The following is a 27,693-nucleotide window of genomic DNA, read 5'->3' as shown; positions in this document are numbered from 1 at the left end:
ACCACTAACAAGGAGCACAAAAAACCAATCCCAACCACCTGACCACACTACATTTGTTAACACTACGATTTGAAAGGAACATTCCCAAAACCCCTTCCAATCGACCATAAAACACAACACCAAAAAACGTTTAAAATTACTAACTTACTAACTATAAAGGATTAGGCTCAGCTCCTTGCCCCAGCAACGAATCCGCGGACACGAACGGTCCGAGAGAGAAGCACTTATCATAAGTGACTCGCACGTCTCTTAAGTAATTTGATGCAAAAACCAAATTGCACCTCCAGTAGGTGGATTCGACAAGAGCCTGTATAGACATATTCCTATGATACGCTAAAGAGGTAGCTACAGCTCTGACCTCATGTGCTTTGACTCTTAGAAGCCTTAAATGTTCCTCTTCACAGGAACCATGAGCTTCTTTGATAACGTCTTTAATAAAAAACGCTTGAGCATTCTTAGAAATCATCCTCTTAGGATTTCTTACGGAACACCAAAGGCTATCCACATTTCCACCAAGTAGCTTCTTCCTCTCTAGGTAGAACTTGAGGATCCTGACTGGGCACAAAGTCCTCTCTAAGTCTCTCCCTACCAAAGAGGACAGTCCCTTAATCTCAAAAGTCCTTGGCCATGGTTTAGAAGGATTTTCATTCTTTGCTAAGAACAGGGGATTAAAGGAGCATACTGCAGAATCTTCCTTAAAGCCCACAGTTCCTTCTAAAGCCTGAAGTTCACTACCTCTCTTAGCAGAGGCTAGTGCAAGGAGAAAGAGAGACTTTCTAGTTAAGTCTCTGAATGAGGAATTTTGAGGAGGTTCAAATTTCTCGGACATTAAATATCTAAGAACCACATCCAGGTTCCAACTAGGTGGTCTTATAGTCTTGGACTTCGAGGTTTCAAAGGACCTTATCAAGTCATGCAGATCCTTGTCCTCCGAGATATTAAGGCCTCTATGTCTGAAAACAGAGGACAGCATGCTTTTATATCCTTTTATTGTGGTAACGGCCAGATTGCATTTCTCCCTCAAATAAAGGAGAAAATCAGCTATATTTCCGTTACAGAGGTACTGGAAGAGGATACTTTCTGGGCCCTGGCCCATCTTCGGAACACCTCCCACTTCGACTGGTACACGCGAAGAGTTGAAGGTCTTCTGGCTCTTGCAATTGCCTTTGCAGCCTTGCGTGAAAACCCCCTCGCTCTGACGAGTCCTTCAACAGTCTGAAGGCAGTCAGACTGAGAGTGGGGAGGTTTTTGTGGTATCTGTCGAAGTGGGGTTGTCTAAGAAGATCCTTCCGCAGTGGAAGGGACCTCGGGAAATCTATCATCCATTCCAGTACCTCTATGTACCAATCTTGGGCTGGCCAGAATGGGGCAATGAGGGTCAGTTTTGCTCCCTCCGCTGAGACGAACTTCCTTACCACTTCTCCTATTATCTTGAAAGGAGGAAAAGCGTACCCGTCGATCCCCTTCCAATCTAGAAGGAGACCGTCCACTGCAACTGCCTTTGGATCTGATATCGGAGAGCAGTAGTTCTCCAACCTCGCATTCCAATTCGTTACGAACAGGTCGATATTGGGTCTCCCCCAGAGGTCCCAAATCTCGTTGTACACTTCTGAATGCAGAGTCCATTCCGTGGAAAGGACCTGATCTCTTCTGCTCAGAAGATCTGCTCTTACGTTCTTTTCCCCTTGGATGAACCTGGTTAGGAGAGTTATTCGCCGTTCCTCGGTCCAAAGAAGAAGCTCCCTTGCTTTCTCGAAAAGGGAGGAGTGAGTCCCTCCCAGTTTCCTTATGTAGGCTAGAGCTGTCGTGTTGTCCGAGTTCACTTGCAACACGACACCCAAGACTTGAGGTTCGAAGTGAACAAGAGCTAGATGGACTGCTGCTAGTTCCTTCTTGTTGATATGCCAGGACACCTGTTCCCCACTCCAGGTGCCTGACACTTCTCTCGAGCCTAGAGTCGGTCCCCATCCTTTTTCCGAGGCGTCTGTAAATAACACTAGGCGAGGGCTCGACAACTGAAGGGAGAGCCCTTGGTTTAATCTGTTTGGCTCTAACCACCAACTGAGGTCCTCCTTTATGCTCTTTGAGAGCTGAAAGGAGTCCAAAAGCTCTTGGTGCTTTTGATCCCATTTCTCCCTGAGGTAGAATTGTAGGGGTCTTAAGTGTAGCCTCCCTAGAGAAACGAACTGTTCCAACGAGGAAAGGGTCCCCAGCAGACTCATCCAATCCCTCGCGGAACATTGTTCTTTCTCTAGGAAGGTCGTCACTTTCTGTAAACATCTCTCCTGTCGTTCCTTTGATGGATACACACAAAAACCCCGAGAATCCATCAGAATCCCCAGATAGACAAAGCTTTGCTGGGGATTCATCTGGGACTTCCCGAGGTTTAATAACAGTCCTAGGGACTGAACTAGGTCCAGTGTTAATTTCAAGTCCTCCAGACATCGATCCTTTGATTGGGCACGGATCAGCCAATCGTCGAGATACAACGAGATTCTTACTCCTTCGATATGTAGCCAATGAGCGACATTCCTCATAAGACCCGTGAACACTTGAGGGGCCGTGGCAAGACCGAAGCATAGGGCTCGAAATTGAAAATCTTTGCCCTGTACTATGAATCTTAGGTACCTCCTGGACGAGGGATGGATAGGCACATGAAAATAGGCATCCTGAAGGTCCAGGGACACCATCCAATCCCCTGGACGAAGAGCTGCAAGAACGGAGGATGTAGTCTCCATCGTGAACTTCGTCTTGACAATGAAGCGATTCAGGGCACTTACGTCCAGGACTGGCCTCCACTCCCCTGAGGCTTTTGGTACAAGAAAAAGACGGTTGTAAAACCCTGGAGATTGCAGGTCTTGAACCCTTTCTATCGCCTTTGTCCATCATTTCTTCTACTAGTTGTAGCAGGGCCTGGTTTCTTAAAGAATCTCGATATCTTGCTATTAACTCCCTTGGAGTTGTTGTTAAGGGAGGTTTCTCCCTGAAGGGGATAAGGTATCCTCTCTCGAGGATAGAGAGGGACCAGTTGTCCGCCCCTCTCTGAGCCCAGACTTTTGCAAACTTCAGCAGTCTGGCTCCTACTGTAGTCTGGAGGACTACTTTCTCATTGCGGTTTAGGGAAGGGCTTGCGTGCTGATCTTCCTCTCTTAACCAGCCTCCTACTCCTAAGAGAGGGTCTAGCAGTCGTTCTCCCTTGAAAGGGCTGCTGAAAAGCAGGCTTCTCTCTTTTAGTTAAAGGGACTGCCGGTTTCAGTCTTTTCGCCGACTGCGAAAGAAGATCTTGTGTTGCCTTCTCTGATAAAGACTTAGATATGTCCCTCACGGTCTCTTGTGGAAACAGGTGACTAGACAGGGGCGAATAAAGCAAGGAGGCTCTCTGTAGAGGAGATACCGATTTCGCCAAAAAGGAACTGTAGACAGATCTCTTTTTAAGGACTGCAGATCCAAAGAGAGAAGCCACTTCCATAGATCCATCCATCAAGGCCTTATCAAGACAAGAAAGGACACTCGTTAACACTTCCATAGAAACAAAGTCTGGATCCTGTGCTCTCTTGGCCAGGGCTCCCAAGGCTCAATCCATAAAATTAAAGACCTCAAGTGTGCGAAATAGACCCTTAAGTAAATGGTCCATTTCGCACATTCCCCATGAAGCCTTTGCCGAAAGAAGAGAGCGTCTTCTAGACGAATCCACTAGTGTTGAAAAATCAGCATCTGCTGAAGAAGGAAGGCCCAATCCCATTGGTTCTTTCGTGTCATACCAGACACCTGGCTTACCTGCCAACTTCGAAGGAGGGCAGGAAAAAACAGTCTTGCCCGCTTCTTTCTTAGAGAGAAGCCAGTTCTCCAAGCTCTTGATGGCTTTCTTCATAGAAAGAGTCGGATTCATTTTCACGAATGAAGACGACTTGGAAAGCTTAGTGCTTGAAAGCAGTGATCCCAGCGAAGGAGGATCTGCAGGACGAAGAGTGTCCCCGCAACTCTTGAAGAAGCAGGGCTGCCAGTCTCTTGTAATCCGAGACACCCGCATCTATAGGAGCTTCATCCTCAGAAACCTCTTCAAAGGTAGCATTAGGGGAAGAATGCCTCTTCGGAGAAGGAGTCCTAGAAGGAGAAGTGCTCTTCTCCTTCGAAGGAAGCTTGGAAGAGGAAGGAAGACCACTTCCCAAAGCGATCCTATTGCCAGAAGAAACAGTTTCTACTGGAAGGGGCCTAGCAGAAGAAGAATGCCTGCTTCTTCTCAAAGGCTCTTGCTGCCTGAGAGGGGAAGAGCTCGCATCTTTACAGGAGACTATCAGGAGTAGGGCGAGAATCCTGTAACAGGCTCTTTCCAGGCTCTTGGCGCCTGTGAGGAGAGGCGCTAGCGTCACATCGGTGGCACCTATCAGGCGCGTAAAGCGTCTGCTCTCATCCTGGCTCCTGCCAGGAGAGGGATTTACTTCCTTTTGAAGACTCTTGCGAGAAGGAAAACTCGGATCTCCTAAGGAGAGCCTAACAGGAGTAGGGCGTACAGAACCAATCATGCTCTTCTCAGGCTCCTGGCGACTGCGTGGAGAGGCACTAACGTCCTGTCCTGGGCGCCTGGAAGGAGTAAATCGCCTGGGTGGCGAATACCGTCTTACATCATGATGGCGCCTGCTAGGAGAGGCGCTAAAATCTCTCCGAGAACGTCTGGGGGGAGAGATTTCTTCATCTCTCTCTCTGCGTCCCCGGGAAGAGCGGAGACTATCCTGTTCCTTAAGATAGCAAGGAGAGGCGCTTCTATCTCTCTGAGAACGCCTATAAGGAGAAGAGCGTTCTCTACTCCTACGTAAGGATCGACGATCCTGGCTCCTGTCAGGAGAGGGGCTTGCGCCCTTACTCGGGCGTCTAGACGAATGCAGGATCCTACTAGAAGAAGCTCTTCTGGTAGGAGTAGTAGATCGTTCTTGAAAAGGAGAAGCGTATAGCAACGATCTTGTTGGAGAGTAGCGCCTTCCAGGAGAGAGACGCCTACCAGAGTCCGAACGCCGACTTGACGACCGTCTCTTAAGAGAGCTCTTTACTGGAAGAGAGACGTCCTTCCTGCGAGAAGGCTCCTTAGACAGTGAGCCTACTAACGAGGATAACTGCTCCTGCAGTCCTACCAAAAACTTCTTGGTAGAAGAGCGAATTCCTTCCGGAGAAGAAACAGGAGACTTCATCGCTCTCTTCTTCTGAGCGGGAGAATACTCCGGAAAAGGCTCTGGGCTGGAGTCTAATGCGTCTCCTGCAGGCGCCTTCCAGGCTCTCTTCAGAGGGCGCGACTTAGAAGCGGAGCTCCATCCGCGTCTCGGAGAAGAAGAATCCGAGTCGGAAAAACACTTCCTAAGGACGCTTTGTCTATAGCTGTCCAAGGCAGCCTGGGACGAGTCTACAGGAACTGCCGAAGGGACGCCTGACCGTTGGGAATACTCTACATCCCCCTTGCGGCTTTCGACATTCCTCCTCCCTTGGTCATGGGAGTCTGAAAGAGGTCTAGGCCTAGGAGCAATGCGGAGTCGGTCAGACGCCCCCTCCACTACACTGGGGACACTGTACACTTCACTGCACACTTCACTCTTACCTTCCATCTCTCGTAATTGCCTTTGCAAATTACGGATCGACGCTTCCATTGCAGCTTTCTCCGATCGAGACGAATCTACGATTTTGCTGCGGGGGGAAGGAGCTGAACCTGCGTTAGCAGTAGGAGAAATTACATTGGAAATAGAAAGATTGTCCTGATCCATAGAGCAGGACCTACTTGAACTTTTAGCAGAAGCTTTCCTAATTCTATCTTTCTCCAACTTATTTACATAGGCAGTCAAACTCTTCCATTGCATTTCAGTCAAACTCAAACATTCCTCACATGTGTTACTAACTGAGCATTCATTCCCCCTACATTTAACACAAATAGTGTGAGGATCCACCGAAGCTTTCGGCAGTCTCACCTTACATCCTTCTTTCACACAAACTCTAAAACGAGTTTCAGGCACAACATCAGCCATATTCCTAAGCAAATCCAAAAAAACGGTCCAAATCAGCATATACCAAAGCCAAAGAATGAATACTTCACCAAAATCAATCCTTAGCAAAGCAAGCAGAATTCTGTGCAGGAGGAACTAACAACGATGTTGCCAGCACCGGCGACAGAGAAAATCTGGTTGGAAAACGGGAATGGTTCCTATTCCCGCCACCCAGCGGCAGGAGAGGGTGATCACCTGACCTACCGGTAGCGTGTGCCGCGAGTTTTGAATTCTGTCGGGACGTCAGAGACATAAGCTAAGTATATATCTGCCGGGGAAGTTGCATGTACAAAAATTTACCTTTTTGAAATGGGTCCACTCCAAGAACAGCAAAAATCTCACCTATGCAGAAAGTATACCTTGCATGTTAATAAATGGTCCTACAGCATGCGGCTTAAGTAAAAAAAAGCATAACTCAAACTAACTGCCTTAAAAAACAACCTAGACTACCATTAATACTCTATAACACCACTAATAGTGTTGCAACTGAAATACAAAAATCCTTTTGATAATTTGACCTTTTTTGCAGTCTTGATAATCTAATCTTTTTGCAGCCCTTTTCATGAAAATACAGCAAACATTTTCCTTCATACTAAAGTAAAGCATAATCCTAACCATTCACCAAAAATCAATCCTAAGCACCCTATCAACCACCAATAATAACACTAGTAACATCCCTGACTAACATAAACTTCAGTAAACCAATGCAAGTGTCTTTTATTTTTGCTGATTATTAGTTATGAAAAACTATAGAGTTGAAAATTACTCAAAACAACTTAAAACAAAGTACAACTGTACTGAAGTTTACTTACATAAATTCATTTGGATTTTTAGACCCACTTTTAAAATTCTAACTCCACCCACCTAACTGGGTATAACAATCCACTCATACACAAGCAGCCATTTTATTTATTTTGGAGGCCAATTTTCTGTTACATTTGATTTTAACAGTTCTGCATTTGCTTGAGCCATTAAAATGGCTGGAAGCAGGAGCAAGATTAGGAATAAAAACAGAAGAGCTGTTGAGTCTTAAAAGAAGCAGTATTCTGAATGGAAGTTGGAAGCGGCCAGTGAGAGAAAGATGTGAAGTCTTGAGAAGTCACAACAAGAAAACACTAGGTAGCTGGAGCATCTGTAACACCACAGATACAAATAATATTTTAATATTTCAAGAGGAAAAGCACCTCCAACACCCAAGATAAATCATAATTCTCCTTGCTGAACCATGTAGAGAAGGTAAATGAAAAATCGTTTAAAAGGCAGAGCAGGTTATTCCTAAGTTTCTAGTGCAAAGTAAAAAATAAAGTCCTGCAGTTAATCTATCAAGCCAGGAGCTGAAGAGAGTAAAAGATAAAGGAGCAGCATGTATTGAAACCTGAGAGCTATTTTTGCACAGAGCAGCTGTACAGGAAGGTAAATTGCTCTTTAATTACATAAATGGCTTATCCAACACAGGGACAGAACTCAACAATGTTTGAGAAGCCAAAAAACACATTCTGTAAAGAACTGTCATAGTTTTTATGAACTTCCTAGTATATTAGAAAGGAGAACAATTTCCACTTACATCAAAAGTTATTTGAGGAAGCACACTTGACTCTGACAAGCACTACAAAGATGATATGAAGCTCTGTAAAAATTTGCCATGAAACTGCAACACAGCTTACCAGGCTGGCCTATGTATCTACACTGCTGCAGAAAGTAGATCACCTTATACTCTTGTAAAGCAGCTGAGACATATTGAAATAGTACAACATACTACTGTACAGTAAACAATTATAAAAATCACTCAAGTAAGATAAACCAAAAATACTGTAACAATATTAACAATCCTTAACAATAACACTAACAACAATAACAAGAAAATCAAATCATACATAAATGCTACAACCAGTTATTTACTTTAATACAATACTTATGACAAAATGAAACTGTAATATGTCAGAGGTACTTACAATTCCCTATATACCTACCACTGAAACAGTAGTATAAGGAAAACTTCTTCAATTAATTTCAACACAAGGAAATGAAGTAATTATAATGATACTTTAAAAGACTTCACCTGAACAATGATTAAATGGAAATATCTAGAATGAAACCATTCAACGACAGAAAAAGAAAATGTAAAGTAGAGAAAACTAAACTACATAAAAGTTAGCAGGAGTGATGTTGCTGCTACCATCCAGAACAATAAGCAAATACAGTATTCATTTCTTTGTACTACATACTGCTACTGTACTTGTCATGATGAAAATTACCAACCTTACTGGAATATACTGGATCATTAGAATATTCTTTTTCAAGAGAAGATAAGCCTTCTAGAGCTCCAACCATGGCAATATTGGCTTTTATCTGTAATACAAGAATACGTACTAGTTAACCGACATTTTTTTTCAAATTTAATTAATTTCATTACAGACACACCCATTTCCTCATGGTAGCCTATTCTACTACAGCGGTCACATCAGACTCATCCCCCCCCCAAAAAAAATAAGAAGTCTCTCTCTTTCCACTCATCTGCTAATGCATCTGGGTTGAGTACCTCTGTTGGTGATAACTGGTAATTTTTTGGGTAGTCTTAACCAGCTTGGAGAGGTTGGGAAGAGCCAATTTTTTTTTTTGTAAAGTAGCATTTTGTGAGTCAAAATTTATTTCAGTTTATTATAAGCGTTTCAACACCAACCCTGAAACTCTTCTTAAGTCTCAGAAATTTACTGTGTCCTAGAAGCCAAAGATTACATTTTTCATAGGCCTATCCAAACTCCAGATTAAGGTTATCTTTGCAAGACAGTAATCAAAACTTCTGTGTGATGTGATACGTGAATGCAGTGTATGAATTATACTTAGTTAAAACAGAAAATAAACTAAAAAAGGGAACGCATTCACTTGAAGCCTGATGGGACCTCTTGTGAGAGGACTTCTTTTCTGCATGAGAAAGAAGGGACAATGGAGCAGCAGGAGGAGGAGGAAGTCCACACTTCTTTACCTTACTCCTACCAGAGGTTGGACTCTCCTCAAACAGTACAGAATTGGTCAAGACAGGATAGTATACATCAATGGAGTATATGGCCAAAATTTGATACTGAATGGGCATCTTCAACAAGCAGGACAACTGTATTGTTTATAATAAACTCTTCATTATCATGAGTGTTTTAATATATGTATTATCTTTTATGTGGTTTGATGTTAAATAATAAATTCTTGTAATAAAAAGTACTACTTTGTGGCCACCAATACACTGCATTAAAAGTTAAGGTTTGGGGAAGCAAGAATTACTATTGGGGGCCAGCACCCATAAAACCCATAAATTTTAAGAGACAAATGTAATGTACTAAAGAGAAGGAAGAGCAAGTGTATCATACTTAAAATTACAAGAGCAACTATCTATCACAGGTACTGTGCAGCATGGCTGGAAATCACAAAAAATTCTATCAGTGCCCTAAAAACCCTGGTCTTTATTCATGGCACTTCAAATACACATTCAAACTGAATATAAAATGCTGTACAATTATAGATGATTATACAAGTTTTGAGATAAAAGACTGTTTCCCTAGTTTTCTCTTCTGTTCCAGCTAATCTGTAAATAAGAGCACACAACTTCCAATACTCAACGTTCAACATGAGGCTCTTATCATGGAGATTTTTTACCAATGAGGAAGGATAAATATAAAATCAATTACAGTATTTTAATATGAATTGGTAACATAAATACCTACTTTAAAAAATGAAACAATTCACAAAATTTCAACTCTACCTTAAGCTTAAAAATTTCAAAGAACATGTGCGGTCATATTTATAAATAGCCTGAATTCAAATACATATTCCATCCTTCATCTCTGCAAGTGGAGCTTATTCCCTCAAATTTGAAATTTTCGCTTATTGTTCCCAATCCCCACACTATCTAGAAAGAGATTCAATACATACATACCTCCTCTGCTATCTGTTTTTCTTGTGCCATGATGAGTTCATCTTGATTAACATCTGAAATAAAAAATATAGTTTTAGAAAAAATACTTTAATAGGGATATACCTTTCACATACCCCACATTTTTGGTCTTCACAAATCCCAGACATTCATTCCCAAATTACAAGACTGTCTGCTCATTGGAAAGCCATATAGCAACTGGGCCAGATCTTGCATTGCTGAACTAAAGAGAAACAGGAAGAGCAAAAGACCAATTGGAACACTCCAAACTAAGCATATACATGTGGCTCCTACATAAAGGACAAAATGAATAGGAGCCAACATTCAAAGGCGTCATAAATTGCTTGCACGCATGTGCAAGCACACAACAGAATGTTGTTTTTCTTCTCATAGCATTCTCAAAACAAGTAAAACAAAACAAATTTCCATCAATAAAACACGGCAATCCAGGCTTCCATTGCTTTAACTGAGAGTTGTTCAGCAGAATCTGTAAAGCCCTTCGGTAATAAGGCCAAAGAAAAAGAAAGGGTTGGCAATCAGGCGTGTGTATGTGTGTGGTACCTTACCCCTTCACTTACCTAACATGACAATACTACTAACATACTAAAATGACTGCATAGCTTGTGCTGAAATGCAAAGAAATATATTATTTATTCGGTTTTAAGATACTACTCCTTACTTAAGAAATCTAGCAGTAGTGAATGAGGATGATAAGCTAAGTAACGCTGTCCTAAAATTTGGATATCATTCAAAATCTTATTACCTAATTTTGTTAATATTCAACATATATTTTGTATATGCTGTAATAAATTACTATTTCAATAGTACATCAATTTTACACTTATTTAAACAAAAAATAACATGCTTAAATTAAAGGTAGTCAAGATTTGCAGGATTACAAGGCTGTCATCACTTTTTGAGAAGCATAGCCATTATGTCATAAAAAAAAAAATTTCCACCTAGTGAAGGCATACAAGCATTTTCCTGCTGCTCTTGCACTTATCGTATATTTTACTGCTGCCGTTGGCATTATGTAGTATATTTACCACATCCCTAAAACCCACATTTTCACATTTTTTGATCAGTCATTTTTCAGTACAACTTGAGTATCTACATGTTTTATAACTGAAAACTACAGTCGACACCGGCTATTTGCGGACTCACGATTCACGGACTCGCCCATTGGCAGATTTTTCTATGGACTGTATATACCCATTATTCACGGAAAATTCGCCTATTTGCATTATTTTTCACTGAGAAATATTTACAAATTACCATATTTTCATATTCTTTACATGAATCATTGCATTTTTTGTGATAAAACTATCCAAATAGTACTCAGATACATTATAAGCATTTTCAGTTTTTTTTTTTTTTTTTTTTTTTTTTTTTGTGATTTAACTATCAAAATAGGCAGTTACGTATAAGCCTTTTTAGAGAGGTTTTAAGTATTTGTGAACTTTAGCTTTTCACAAGGGAGGAGGGGAGGGTTGAAAAACATCAGCCACCCAGAATGCATATAACAAGTGGACAGTTAGCAACCAAAGGAAACCTGGTTAAAAACCTGAATGCTTTAATTATATAAGTAGCTGATTTGCAAAATTGAATACCTATGCTTTTCAAAAATACTGCACAGTATGTAAAAATGTGCAAATTATTTGACAGTTAAGTGTAAAAATAATGTGCATATTCTTACATAATGTACAGTGTTTTAAAAATAAATTTTAATTTTTGCTAATTCAGGAAAGTATACTTTATCTAATTACCTCTTCTGACCATTTATCTTGACATTACAGTACTTGTCCTTCAATTTATTTATTTTTTTTTTTTTGTTAGTTTGTATGGTGGTGACTTCAGAACCATGTCGAGCGTGAGCTTCTAACACCAGAAATACACATCTCTCACCCCTCGGTGGAATGCCCGAGAATTGAACTCGTGGCCACCGAGGTGGCAGGCCAATTTAATACAGACCTATGAGTTGATAAAAGTTACAAACTACATACTACTGCACTTTCATTATAAGTATTCTCAATGTTCCCCCTGTTGTACAAGTTAACCCACATTCTTGCAACTGGACTAGCTCATGTTTTGGTAAATAATGAGCTGGCCTGCATGACATTAACTAGCTGTGATATAATACATACTGTAATAGTAGCAGTGACACTGCTCATAATTCTATATAAAACTAGGTAAAATAGTGATTAGATTAACAGCTTAATAATCATTTCAAATTGGTTCATCTCAGCTATTCTCCAAGTTATGGAAGGTTTGCTCGCTGTCCCCTCCCCTCTTCGCAGTAGGCTAACCTATGCTGATTGTAGTGGCCGGTAAAAAAAGTCACAGAAAAAAAAGAAAAAAAGTCACATTACTTTGTGGTGGTCAGCGATAAACTCGGAAAAATTCTCAATAATTCTATGCTTCATTATCTTTGTGACATTTACAGTCCTTTTGCTTATGTTTTTATGGTAATCCTCAACGGGCTTGTAATAAACACATCATTAGGTGGATACATACCAGATTAAAACAAACAAATCCCCAAGAGGCTTGTACTAAATGTGCTGCAAAAGTGGATACATACCTGGGTTAAAAAAAAAAAAACGATTTGCACTAAACATGCTGCAAAGGTGGATACATATCTGGGTTTTAAAAAATGAATTTGTACTAAACATGCCACAAAGGTGGATACATAACGGGTTAGAAAAAATCCCCTATGGGCTTGTAACCAAACCAAAAAGGTGGATACATACAGGGTAAAATAAAATCCCCAACTGACCCGTACTAAACATGCTGCAAAGGTAGATACGTACAGGGTTAAAAAAAATCCCCAACAGGCTTGTGCTAAACACGCTGCAAAGGTGGATACATACAGGGTTAAAAAAATTCCCATCAGGCTTGCACTAAACACGCTGCAAAGGTGGATATATACAGGGTTAAAAAAAATCCCCATCAGTTGTACTATACACGCTGCAAAGGTGGATACATACAGGGTTAAAAAATCCCCAACAGGCTTGTACTAAACACGATGCAAAGGTGGATACATACAGGGTTTAAAAAAAATCCCCAACAAAATCTCCAAACAGGCTTGTACAAAACACGCTGCAAAGGTGGATACATACAGGGTTTAAAAAAATCCCCAACAAAATCTCCAAACAGGCTTGTACTAAACACACTGCAAAGGTGGATACATACAGGGTTAAAAAAAATCCCCAACAGGCTTGTACTAAACACGCTGCAAAGGTGGATACATACAGGGTTAAAAAAATCCCCAACAGGCTTGTACTAAACACGCTGCAAAGGTGGATACATACAGGGCTAAAAAAAATCTCAACAAAATCTCCAAACAAGCTTGTACTGAACATGCTGCAAAGGTAGATACATACAGGGTTTTAAAAAAATCCCCAACAGGCTTGTACTAAACACACTGCAAAGGTGGATACATACAGGGTTTAAAAAATCCCCAACATGCTTGCACTCAACACACTGCAAAGGTGGATACATTCAGGGTTAAAAAAAAATCCCCGACAAAATATCCAAACAGGCTTGTACTAAACACGCTGCAAAGGTGGATACATACAGGGTTAAAAAAATCCCAACAGGATTGTACTAAACACGCTGCGAAGGTGGATACATACAGGGTTAAAAAAATCCCCAACAAAATCTCCAAACAGGCTTGTACTATACACGCTGCAAAGGTAGATGCACACAGGGTTTTAAAAAAATCCCCAACAGGCTTGTACTAAACATGCTGCAAAGGTGGATACATACAGGGTTTAAAAAAATCCCCAACAGGCTTGTACTAAACACGCTGCAAAGGTGGATACATATAGTTAAAAAAATCCCCAACAGGCTTGTACTAAACACGCTGCATAGGTAGATACATACAGGGTTTAAAAAAAATCCCCAACAGGCTTGTACTAAACACACTGCAAAGGTGGATACATAACGGGTTAAAAAAATTCCCAAACAGGCTTGTATTAACACGCTGCAAAGGTGGATACATACAGGATAAAAAAAATCCCCAACAAGATCTCCAAACAGGCTTGTACTAAACACGCTGCAAAGGTAGATACATACAGGGTTTAAAAAAAATCCCCAAGAGGCTTGTACTAAGCACACTGCAAAGGTGGATACATACAGGGTTAAACAAATCCCCAACAGGCTTGTACTAAACACGCTGCAAAAGAGATACATAGAAGGTTTTAAAAAAATCCCCAAACAGCTTGTACAAGCACACTGCAAAGGTGGATACATACAGGGTTAAAAAAATCCCCAACAGGCTTGTACTAAACACGCTGCAAAGGTGGATACTTACAGGGTTTTAAAAAATTCCCCTACAGGCTTGCACTAAACATGATGCAAAGGTGGATACATACAGGGTTTTAAAAAATTCCTCAACAAAATCTCCAAACAGGCTTGTCCTAACCACACTGCAAAGGTAGATACATACAGGGTTTAAAAAAAATCCCCAACAGGCTTGTACTAAGCACACTGCAAAGGTGGATACATAAAGGGTTAAAAAAATCCCAACAGGCTTGTACTGAACACGCTGCACAGGTGGATACATACAGGGTTGAAAAATCCCCAAACAGGCTTGTACTAAACACGCTGCAAAAGTGGATACATAAAGGAATTTTCAAAAATCCCCAACAGGCTTGTACTAAACACGCTGCAAATGTGGATACATACAGGGTTTTAAAAAAACCAACAGGCTTGTACTAAACACGCTGCAAAGGTGGATACATACAGGGTTAAAAAATCCCCATCAGGCTTGTACTATACGCTGCAAAGTTGGATACATACAAGGTTAAAAAAAATCCCCAACAGGCTTGTACTAAACACTGCAAAGGTGGATACATACAGGGTTTAAAAAAATTCCTAACAGGCTTGTACTAAACACGCTGCAAAGGTGGATACATACAGGGTTAAAATATTCCCCATCAGGCTTGTACTAAACATGCTGCAAAGGTGGATACATACAGGGTTAAAAAAAATCCCCAACAGGTTTGTACTTATCACACTGCAAAGGTGGATACATACAGTTATAAAAAAATCCCCAACAAGCTTGTACTAAATATGCTGCAAAGGTGGATACATACAGGGTTTCAAAAAAATCCCCAACAGGCTTGTGCTAAACACGCTGCGAAGGTGGATACAGTTAAAAAAATCCCCAACAGGCTTGTAGTAAACACACTGCAAAGGTGGATACATACAGGGTTAAAAAATCCCCGACAGGCTTGTACTAAACACACTGCAAAGGTGGTTACATACAGGGTTTTTAAAAAAAATCCCCATGCTTATACTAAACACGCTACAAAGGTTGATACATACAGGGTTTTAAAAAAATCCCCAACAGGCTTATACTAAACACGCTGCAAAGGTGGATCCATACAGGGTTAAAAAAATCCCCAACAGGCTTGTACTAAACACACTGCAAAGGTGGATACATACAGGGTTAAAAAAATCCCCAACAGGCTTGCATTAAACACACTGCAATGGTGGATACATACAGGGTTTTTAAAAAATCCCCAACAGGCTTGTACTAAACACACTGCAAAGGTGGATACTTACAGGGTTAAAAAAAATAATCCCCAACAGGCTTGTACTAAACATGCTGCAAAGGTAGATACATAGGGTTAAAAAAAATCAACAACAGGGTTGTACAAAACACGCTGCAAAGGTGGATACATACAGGGTTTTAAAAATCCCCAACAGGCTTGTAATAAACACGCTGTAAAGGTGGATACATACAGGGTTAAAAAAAATCCCCAACAGGCTTGTACTAAACACGCTGCAATGATGGATACATACAGGGTTAAAAATCCCCAACAGGCTTGTACTAAACACGCTGCAAAGTGGATACATACAGGGTTAAAAAAATCGCCAACAGGCTTGTGCTAAACACGATGCAAAGGTGGATACATAGTTTTAAAAAATCCCCAAACAGGCTCGTACTAAACACGCTGCAAAGGTGGATACATACAGGGTTTAAAAAAATCCCTAACAGGCTTGTACTAAACACGCTGCAAAGGTGGATGCATACAGGGTTTTAAAAAAATCCCCAACAGGCTTGTACTAAACATGCTGCAAAGGTGGATATATACAGGGTTTAAAAAATCCCCAACAGGCTTGTACTAAACACGCTGCAAAGGTGGATACATACAGGGTTAAAAAATCCCCAACAGGCTTGTACTAAGAACGCTGCAAAGGTTGATACATACAGGGTTTAAAAAAATCCCCAACAGGCTTGTACTAAACATGCTACAAAGGTGGATACATACAGGTTTTAAAAAAATCCCCAACAGGCTTGTACTAAACACACTGCAAAGGTGGATACATACAGGGTTAAAAAAATCCCCAACAGGCTTGTACTAAACACGCTGCAAAGGTGTATACATACAGGGTCAAAAAAATCCCCAATAGGCTTGTACTAAACACGCTGCAAAGGTGGATATATACAGGGTTTAAAAAATCCCCAACAGGCTTGTACTAAACACGCCGCAAAGGTGGATACATACAGGGTTAAAAAAAATCCCCAAACAGGTCTTATAAGAACGCTACAAAAGGTGGATAAATACAGGGTTTAAAAAAAATCCCAACAGGCTTGTACTAAACATCTACAAAGGGTGGATACTATAAGGTTTTTAAAAAAAATCCCCAACAGGCTGTACTAAAACACGCTGCAAAGGTGGATACATACAGGGTTAAAAAAATCCCCAACAGGCTTGTACTAAACATGCTGCAAAGGTGGATACATACAGGGTTTTAAAAAATCCCCATCAGGCTTTTACTAAACACGCTGCATAGGTGGATACATACAGTGTTTTAAAAAGAACCAACAGATTGTACTAAACAGGCTACATACAGGGTTAAAAAATCACCAATAGGCTTGTACTAAACACACTGCAAAGATGGATACATACAGGGTTAAAAATCCCCAACAGGCTTGTACTAACACGCTGCAAAGGTGGATACATACAGGGTTTTAAATAAAACCAACAGGCTTGTACTAAACACGCTGCAAAGGTGGATACATACAGGGTTTCAAAAAATCCCCAACAGGCTTGTACTAAACATGCTGCAAAGGTGGATACATAGAGGGTTAAAAAAAATCCCCAACAGTCTTGTACTAAACATGCTGCAAAGGTGGATACATAAAGGGTTTAAACAAAATCCCCAACAGGCTTGTACTATACATGCTGCATAGGTGGATACATACAGGGTTTTAAATAAAACCAACAGGTTTGTACTAAACACGCTGCAACGGTGGATACATACAGGGTTTAAAAATCCCCAACAGGCTTGTACTAAACACGCTGCAAAGGTGGATACATCTTCTTCTTCTTCTTCTTCTTCCTAGCTTAAACCCATTTTTATATGGGGTCGCCATTACGAATGAGTCGTCTCCATCGATTTCTGTCTTGTGCCTCGTTCTCATTTATACCTTTCAATTCCATATCTTCCCTTACACAATCACGCCATCTCTTTCTTGGTCTTCCCTTCTTCCTTCTACCCTGCACTTCCATTTCCATCGTATGTCTTCCAACATGACGTTCCTCCCTTCGTAACAGGTGTCCATACCATCGAAGCCTTCCTTCCTGTATTTTCTTCGATATTTCAGCTACCTTTGTTGATCCTCTTATATACTCATTTCTAATCCTATCTTCCCTTGTTACTCCTGACATCCATCTCAACATTCTCATTTCTGCTACATCCATTTTCTTCTCCTCTGCTTTCCTCATACTTGCCGTTTCTGTTCCATATAACATTGCTGGTCTGACCACCGTCCTATGGAACTTTCCTTTCAATTTCAGAGGGACCTTCTTGTCACAGAGTACCCCTGATGCAAACCTCCAATTATTCCATCCTGCCTGAATTCGGTGTCTCACCTCTTGGTCCATGCTTCCACTATCCTCCAATACGGACCCTAAGTACTTGAACTTCTGTACTTTCTTTATTTCTTCCCCACCCAATCTTATGCTACTTCCACCGTCCTCAGTAATACTAGAACACATATATTCGGTTTTTGATCTGCTTATTCTCATTCCTCTCTCCTCAAGTGCTGCTCTCCACCTCTCCAACCTCCCCTCCAACTCCTCCTTCCCCTCTGAACACAACACAATGTCATCCGCGTATAATATGCACCATGGCACTGCTTCTCTAACATCCCTGGTCATTACATCCATCACGATGTTGAAGATGAATGGGCTAAGGTGCTGACCCCTGGTGTAATCCAACTTCCTATTCTCAAATCCATCCGTCTCACCAACACTACTTCTCACTCTAGTATACACATTCCTGTACATCTTCTGAATAATTCTGACATACTTTTCCGGCACCATCTTCTCCCTCAAACATCTCCATATTTCTTGCCTTGGCACTCTGTCATAGGCCTTTTCAAGGTCTATGAATACCAGATGCAGGTCTCGTTGTTTTTCTCTGAATTTCTCCATTAGCTGCCTTATGCAAAATATTCCATCCGTTGTGCCGCTTCCCTTCATAAATCCTAACTGTTCCTTCCCTATTCTAACTTCCTCTCTCAGCCTGCTATCTATGATTCTTTCCAAAATCTTCAACGTGTGAGACATTAGTTTTATACCTCTATACATACAGGGTTTAAAAAAATCCCCAACAGGCTTGTACTAAACATGCTGCAAAGGTGGATACATACAGGGTTAAAAAATCCCCAACAGGCTTGTACTAAACACACTGCAAAGATGGATACAGTTAAAAAAATCCCCAACAGGCTTGTACTAAACATGCTGCAAAGGTGGATACATACAGGGGTTAAAAAATCCCCAACAGGCTTGTTCTAAACACGCTGCAAAGATGGATACATAGTTAAAAAAATCCCCAACAGGCATGTACTAAACACGCTGCAAAGGTGGATACATACAGGGATAAAAAATTTACAGGGTTAAAAAAACCAACAGGCTTGTACTAAACATGCTGCAAAGGTGGATACATACAGGGTAAAAAAATCCCCAACAGGCTTGTACTAAACACGTTGCAAAGGTAGATACATACAGGGTTTAAAAAATCCCCAACAAACATGCTTGTACTAAACATGCTGCAAAGGTGGATACATACAGGGTTTTAAAAAAAATCCCAAAAGGCTTGTACTAAACATGCTGCAAAGGTGGATACATACAGGGTTAAAAAAATTCCCAACAAGCTTGTACTAAACATGCTGCAAAGGTGGATACATACAGGGTTAAAAAAACCAACAGGCTTGTACGGAACACGCTGCAAAGGTGGATACATACAGGGTTTAAAAAAATCCCAACAGGCTTGTACTGAAAATGCTGCAAAGATGGATACATACAGGGTTAAAAAAATCCCAAAAGGCTTGTACTAAACATGCTGCAAAGGTGGATACATACAGGGTTAAAAAAGTTCCCAACAGGCTTGTACTAAACATGCTGCAAAGGTGGATACATACAGGGTTGAAAGAATACCAATAGGCTTGTACTGAACACGCTGCAAAGGTGAATACATACAGGGTTTAAAAAAAATCCCCAACAGGATTGTACTGAACACGCTGCAAAGGTGGATACAATCAGGGTTAAAAAAAATCTCCAATAGGCTTGTACTAAAGATGCTGCAAAGGTGGATACATACAGGGTTAAAAAAAAATCCCCAACAGCCTTGTATTAAACACGCTGCAAAGGTGGATACATACAGGGTTAAAAAAATCTCCAAATAGGCTTGTACTAAACAAGCTGCAAAGGTGGATACATACAGGGTTAAAAAAATCTCTAACAGCCTTGTATTAAACACGCTGCAAAGGTGGATACATACAGGGTTAAAAAATCTCCAACAGGCTTGTAATAAACATGCTGCAAAGGTGGATACATACAGGATTTTAAAAAATCCCCAACAGGCTTGTACTTAACACGCTGCAAAGGTGGATATATACAGGGTTTTAAAAAAATCCCCAATAGGCTTGTACTAAACATGCTGCAAAGGTGGATACATACAGGGTTAAAAAAATCCCCAACAGGCTTGTACTAAACATGCTGCAAAGGGGATACATACAGGGTTAAAAAAATCCCTAACAGGCTTGTACTAAACACGCTGCAAAGGTGGATACATACAGGGTTAAAAAAATTCCCAACAGGCTTGTACTAAACACGCTGCAAAGGTGGATACATACAGGGTTAAAAAATAAATCCCAACAGGCTTGTACTGAACACGCTCCAGAGGTGGATACATACAGGATTTTAAAAAAATCTCCAACAGGCTTGTACTAAACACGCTGCAAAGGTGGATACATACAGGATTTAAAAAAAATACCCCAAACAGGCCTTTGTTACTAAACACCCGCTGCAAAAGGTGGATACATAAACGGGGTTTGTTTTAAAAAAATCCCCAAAACAGGCTTGTTACCTAAACAACGCTTTGCCAAAGGGTGGATACAGTACAGGGTTAAAAAATCCCCAAAAGGCTTGTAACTAAACACGGCTTTGCAAAGTGGATACTAAACAGGATTTTAAAAAAAATCCCAAAACAGGCGTTACGTAACAAACGCTGCAAGGTGGATACATACAGGTTTTAAAAAATTTTTCCCCAAAAAAGACAGGCTTGTCCTGAAACAAATGCTGGCAAAGGTGGATACATACAGGGTTTGAAAAAAATCCCCAAACAGGACTGTAACTAAACAGCTGCAAAGGTGGCGATACATACATGGGTTTTAAAAAAATCCCAAACAGGAGCTTGTACTTAAACATCTGTCAAAGTGTGGATACAAATACAGGGTTTTTGGAAAAAATCCCCAACCAGACTTGTACTAAACATGGGCTTTGCAAAAAAGGTGGATACCCAAATACAGGGATTTTAAAAATCCCCACAGCTTGTACTAAACATGCGGCAAAGTGGATACAAATACAGGGTTTTAAAAAATCCCCAAACAGGCTGTACTAAACATTGCTGCAAAGGTGTGGATTTAAAAACATTCCCCAAGATTTAAAAATCCCCAACGGGCTTGTACTAAATATGCTGCAAAGGTGGATACATACCGGGTTTTAAAAAATCCCCAACAGGCTTGTACTAAACACACTGCAAAGGTGGATACATACAGGGTTTTAAAAAATCCCCAGACTTGTACTAAACATGCTGCAAAGGTGGATACATACAGGCTTTAAAAAAAATCCCCAACAGGCTTGCACTAAACATGCGTCAAAGGTGGATACATACTGGGTTAAAAAAATCCCCAAACAGGCTTGTACTAAACATGCTGCAAAGGTGGATACATACAGGATTTTAAAAAATCCCCAACAGGCTTGTACTAAACACGCTGCAAAGGTGGATACATACCGGGTTTAAAAAAATCCCCAACAGGCTTATACTAAACACGCTGCAAAGGTGGCTACATTTTTAAAAAACCCCAAAGGTTTTACAAAAACTTCCCCAAATAGGCCCCTTGTACTAAACATGGCTGCAAGGTGGATAATTTAAAAAAAAACCCAGGATTTTAAAAAATCCCAAACAGGCCTGGTTACTAAAACATGCTGCAAGGTGGATACATACAGGGTTTTAAAAAAATTCCCCAAACAGGCTTGTACTAAACCAACGCTGCAAAGGGGGTTACATACAGGGGTTTTAAAAAAACCCCAAAGGGCTTGTACTAACCAATTGGCCTTGCAATAAAGGTGGATAATACAGGGTTTTAAAAAATCCCCAAATAGGCGTGTATCTAAACATGCTGCAAAGGTGGATACATACAGGATTTTAAAATCCCCAACAGGCTTGTACTAAAGCAGCTGCAAAGGTGGACACATCAGGGTTTAACAAAAATCCTCAGCAGGCTTGTACTAAACACTCTGCAAAGGGTGGATACATTTTTTTTTACAGGGTTTTAACAAATCCCCACAGGCCTGTACTAAACTGCTTGCAAAGGTGGATACATCAGGGTTTTAAAAAAATTCCCCAACAGGCTTTTACTAAACACGCTGCAACAAAAAAAAAGGTGGATCCATACAGGGTTTTTAAAAAAATCCAAAATAGGCTTGTACTAAACAGCTGCAAAGGTGGATACATACCAGGATTTTTAAAAAAATTCCCAAAAGGCTTGTTTAAACTAAACATGCCTTTGCAAATGGTGGACACATAACAGGGTTTAAAAAAAAATCCCCAACAGGCTTGTAAAACTAAAAAACACGCTGCAAAGGTGGCGATACATACAGGGCTTTTAAAAAAAAAATCCCCAACAGGCTTGTACTAACAGGCTTGCAAAAAGGGTGGATCACATAAACAAGGGTTTTTAAAAAAAATTCCCCAAACAGGCTTGGTACTAAACACGGCTGGCAAAAGGTGGACACATACAGGGTTTTAAAAAAAATCCCCAACAGGCTTGTACTAAACACGCTGCAAAGGTGGATACATACAGGATTTTAAAAAAAATCCCCAACAGGCTTGTACTAAACACGCTGCAAAGGTGGATACATACAGGGTTTTAAAAAAAATCCCCAACAGGCTGACTAAAACCCGCGGCAAAAGGGGTGGATACATACAGGGTTAAAAAAATCCCCAACAAGCTTGTACTAAACACACCGCAATGGTGGATAGAGATACCAGGTTAAAAAAAACAAATCCCCAACAAACATGCTTGTACTGAACATGCTGCAAAGGTGGATACAATCAGTGTTAAAAAAAATCTCCCCAAACAGGTTTGTACTAATCAAGCTGCCAAACACTGCTGTTCAGTTGCAAAACAGACACCCTGTTCAGTACATACCTGCCCCATGGGGATGACGTAAAAGCAAACAAAAGATGATACATATCATACTGCATATACAAAAAGGACATAAACAAAAGACAGTAAATATTCTAGGGAGACAAACCAAAAGAAGATTTTTACCAGTTTACTTTTTGAGTTCCACTATAATAAAAATAGCTTCACAATCTTAAAAGGAAAGTGTACATTTTTTTTTGTTGCACTCCTCAATCTGGTACTGATAATGATTAATAAAAAAAAAAAATAAAAAAAATGAATAAAATAAAAATAAAAAAGAAGCTCTAATTGAAAATGTCTTCTTTGTCCTGATTGGCTAGCCAAGGAGATGTTACTAAGCTCCACCCCATTTCATTTATACCATGCTAGTCATCTGTCAGTTGTCCTAGCGATAAACTGTCTTTTTAACTATTTTGACATTTTAACATAGCTAAATTAGTATGGTGTCTTATACTATCGCTTCGTGCCACATAAAATCAGAAAAACAGAAGGAAATTTGTATATTTCCATTGCTTTCCAAGAAATATTCCCGCATTGACACCATGTCCTAGTGTGATGTCTTCATCCATTTAGCAGACGTATTTCTGTCAATCAGGCTAGGAGTAATTACATATGCTTTATGGCAATTGCAATTACAATTATAATTACCTGTCCTATTATCAAAATACAATTACAATTACAATTTCCAATAAATAAAAGGGGGTGTAAAGGGAGCTTGGCCCAGGCAGGCAAGAAATGCTGACTCGCCAATTTCTTTCACCTTTCTTACACACACCTTGGTGTGACAGGACCTGAGGGAGCCTTGCCAATCAAACACACAACTTCGAGTCTTTCTAACAGGTATATACACTATAAATGGTCGTCCTTATGAAATGAGCAAATGACTCTCAACCGTTACCTATTCCTCACCCTTAGGCCTACAGGGATCTGCAGCTAAGTTGGCTGCGCTACACTAAACTTAAGACCTAGCTATAGTAGATTCACATCAACAGTGCATGTGATGTATAGGTCAGTCACTCACGACGCTCCTGATTGGCTGTTGACAAGCCAATCACAGGGCTGGAAACTCTCAGTCTCTCGAGAGAGTTCACATAGGGAGGCAGGATGTATGTTCCACCTCTCCTGAGGGATAATTTTGAAAGGGTTATCCCTCAGGAGAGGTGGAACATAGATCCTACCCATGTGAACTCTTGAAAGAGACTGAGGTATTTCTATATAAGCATTCCACATCGTGGTAGACTATGGCAGTTGACGTTTTCCTATGTTATTTTACTTGCTGAACAATATTTCAAAGGAATATTTATACGGACAACTGTAACTAGACTGTAATTGACCTTTGAAGACTACAAGGTGGTACCACAGGATGAGATGTACCGTTGTAATAGAGTTCAAAGGACTTCCAGTTTCACATAACAGACAGGAAGGTAGGTATCGAATCGTCCTAAAACCCACTTCTAGTCCCACCGCATAGGCATTTTCAGATGTCTGCCCTCAATTATAAAGTAATAGTATTGCAAGGTATATAGGGCAAAATTATTAAGTGAGAACAAGTCAAAACACATATTATATAAATACTATGATAACCGAACCAGATAAAATCTTGAAATCATATAACATGATTATAAAACAAATAAGGAAAATGAATACGTATATGTAACCCAATGTATGAATCCCACCTCCCCAATTCTTCACTTGGTCCTATCATAATGTAGGGTTAATACTGCAATGTAATTAGCTAAATACATGTCCCCACCCCCAAAAACCCCGTTTTTTCCCTCACTTAGGGGTCAATGTCTAAAACAAAAGCTCCCTTACAACTAGCACATGCGCAGTAGCATTGGCGCATGCGTAGTAGGATTTGGCGTCATAATAGTAGTAGTAGAATGTGGACTTTGGCTGTGAAACGGCTCCACTATCGGTTTTTTTGTTATCACTTATTTTTTATTGTATTTTGTGTTTCAAATGTCATAAATAAGGGGAAATAACACAATAACACAGCAAAACCTTCCCCCAAGTGTTTTACCACACCCAAAACCCCAGTTCCCACAGGGGGTCCCCCTTACCGTAGGATAGAGTTGAACGGCATAATTCTTCCCAGTGTTTTACCCGACCCAAAACCCCAGTTCCCAATGGGGGTCCCCTTTACTGTAGGATAGAGTTCAAAGGTAAATTACAGTCATCCGAATAAATAGGGGGAAAGACCACAGTGGATCCATCATCACTGCATGGATTAGCCTTATTCACTCGATATTTAATTGGTGAAACAAGAATACAATTACATATTTAAGCATACCATACAAAAGATTGAAGTTTTGTCAACATAATGTGATATATGAAAGCGTCATACAAACTACAATAAGCATGTGAGGTCTTCGTAAAATATGCTTTCAAGGCAGTTTTGAAATCCAATATGGCGGCAACCGCCTGAGGTGCCATTCATAAGTGCAGCGGATCCAACATCTTTCCCAGCCTTTCCAGCACTCATTTGAACAATGTTAGCATATATATGTAACATTTATTGATCTTACTCAAGATTACAGTTGTAATCAGCACAATAAAACAACATTTTGTTGCCTATATTAGTGAAAGTATGAAACTTCTTACTCCCGGGGTCATGGTTTGAACTGAAATTCATTTTAACTTGTAATCGGTGGTTTTATCCTTACTGCCATCACAACTGAAACTCCACAGTACTTATTTGATTGTAATTATACATGTTTTGGTCTTAATTCACTCCAAATTGCACTTGAACTACGTTGCAGTTCCTGATTCCTAAGCACTCACTCCACAACTACAGTTGTGGGCAGCACACGAGTACACAGTTTATGAGGTGCAAAGCTTTATTCCCTTTATTGTTTACTTTACTCATTATTCAGTTTAACTTTACATTATTACTTCAAAATGTTTATTTAATTCAAGTGTATTATCCCATTTTTGCAACCAAATTAACCCCAAAAAATTACAGATATTTCTAAAGTAGATACGAGCAGACGACGGCAAAAATCAGAGTTGCCAATTTAGTGAAGCTTCACGCATGTTGATGCATTTACAAACTGTTCCATGAATTCTAGTTGTCATAGTAATGCAGTAATGATAAAATTGCTGTAATATGTATATATACTACAAATAGATACCCTAATTTCACTTATTTCCCAGGTTTTGTGTAAGTCTTATACCCAGTTTGGAGGGTAAACACATACCAATTGACAACACTGAAAAACAATTGAAGAGTTTAAAACGCCGCAGTAGATCTAGGGTACTTATCCGCGGCCGCCTAGACTATGTCAGTTGCGGTTTTTCTATGCAGTTTTACCTACTGAACTAGAATTTTAAGTAATATTCATTCGGACGACTGTAATTAACCCCCCAGGGACCAGTAATAAACACGGCAAAATACACTGGATGGCCCTAAATCCCTAGTGGATGTCGTATCCGCGGTTACGTTCCTTGCAGTCCGTGCGGACTGCTTCTGTAGAAATACCAACGCCGCAAAGAATGCCGAAGTCCCCTTTGATAAGTATGGTTTGAGGTCGGGTGTACGATTGTTGTGATGAAAGTGCCCCAGTCTATGGGTACAAGTGGTGTGAGGATTTAGCAAAGGAAATGGGAAGTTTGTTGACACAAGCAACTCCGCAAACATGGACATAGCGTCAATCTTCTAAATATTCCGAGTTGTAAGTAGAAATTTCGAAAGCGTTTTGGTGGTGTGGGCACTGCGTTGGCCACCATTTTCATTACCCTCTGTTTAAATCTTACAATATGGCCTTTATTTCTAACTTTGGAAAAAATACTTACCTCAAAAGGAGAGTAGAGGTCTTTAGCTCCTTCTCTCACCAACAACAATTCGTGACTGATGACCATCTCCAGTGTCAGGAAGCGTTAAAAGTACTTTTTCGGAGGGTGGCCTAGCCATGGTAGTCGGTGAGTTGGCCAGTCCACGTGGTGTTTTACCCTACTCTAAACTCTTGTTCAGGAGGTAAAACTGCATAGGAAATCGGTAACTGCCATAGCAGCTTTCCGCTGAATAGTTACCTAGGTATACTACCTACCTATAGTTCTACCGAGACGGAGAGTTTCCGGCCCTGTGATTGGCTTACTAACAGCCAATCAGGAGCGTCGTAAGGGGCTGGCCTAGACATCAAGTGCACGGCTGATGTGAATCTACAGTAGTAGGTAGGTACCTAGGCTATAAGAATTTCGACGACAAGGAACCGCAGTTGGCAGGAGCCTTTTAAATATATTTCGCCATAAATGATTTATATTAAGGATCGGCTTTAACTGATTAAACCCAGAACGCCACAGCATTACGGGGACACAAGTCTACTGAAGATAGCGACCTATCATGTAGGCCTACACTACAAACAGCCTAGGGTAAGCATGGTTGAAGATCTCTGTCCATGAATATTTTTATGGTCCAATTAATCTTTTATGGTATGTATTGTTTTCATATCGTTATGAAAGCATACATTAACTTACTAGGGTCATATTCACAGGGTTTTGTCTCCGACTCAGGACTCTGGTTATTATCCATTACGAAGCGTCAAGAGGTGCTGCTGCAGACACTAGTTTTGTTTACCTTACATTGGATACCATGGTGTCCGAATCTCTTTTATCTGTCTTTCTTTATTACATTTAGCTTTTGAAAATGTCTTCATAAAAGTCCCCACATTATTTATATGAAAAATATTTGAAATATGTATCCATTCATAAACGTTTTCCTAACATGAAAATCAATTTTCCACTCAATTATTTTTAACGAAGCGGAAGCCTATAAAAAGGAAATGAACAATGTGCTTGAATTCAGGAATTCTGTATTCAAAATAACTCTTTCCGGTAATTCCTTTTTCGTGGCATAACATTATAGTCAGGAATATAATACCTGAAATAAATAAGGTCATAGCACAGCATACATGTTAGGTAATAGTCATAATCGTGATCAGCTGTGATGGGTGTGTTCCCTCTAATAAAAAAAAATATTGCATCAATAATATCCCGTGACTCTGTAATCACAAACCCAT

General features: G+C 40.2%; 1 protein-coding gene across 1 annotated transcript in view; it reads right to left on the bottom strand.

Annotated features, from left to right (window-relative positions):
- Positions 1-27,308, bottom strand: part of LOC135211190 (ubiquitin thioesterase otubain-like) — a 41,822-nt gene extending 14,514 nt beyond the window's left edge. Inside the window, exons 1-3 of the mRNA XM_064244405.1 lie at positions 27,152-27,308; positions 9,949-10,001; positions 8,283-8,372 (exon numbers count right to left, since the gene is read on the bottom strand). Of these exons, the coding sequence (XP_064100475.1) occupies positions 8,283-8,372; positions 9,949-10,001; positions 27,152-27,206 (198 nt within the window). The 5' untranslated portion in view covers positions 27,207-27,308. The remainder of the gene's footprint in view (positions 1-8,282; positions 8,373-9,948; positions 10,002-27,151) is intronic.
- Positions 27,309-27,693: the final 385 nt, after the last annotated feature.

The sequence above is a fragment of the Macrobrachium nipponense genome, chromosome 4 (assembly GCF_015104395.2).
Source record: "Macrobrachium nipponense isolate FS-2020 chromosome 4, ASM1510439v2, whole genome shotgun sequence".
Taxonomy (NCBI): Eukaryota; Metazoa; Arthropoda; class Malacostraca; order Decapoda; family Palaemonidae; genus Macrobrachium; species Macrobrachium nipponense.
Note: the sequence above shows the minus strand (reverse complement) of the source record. Positions and strands in the feature narration are given on the sequence as shown.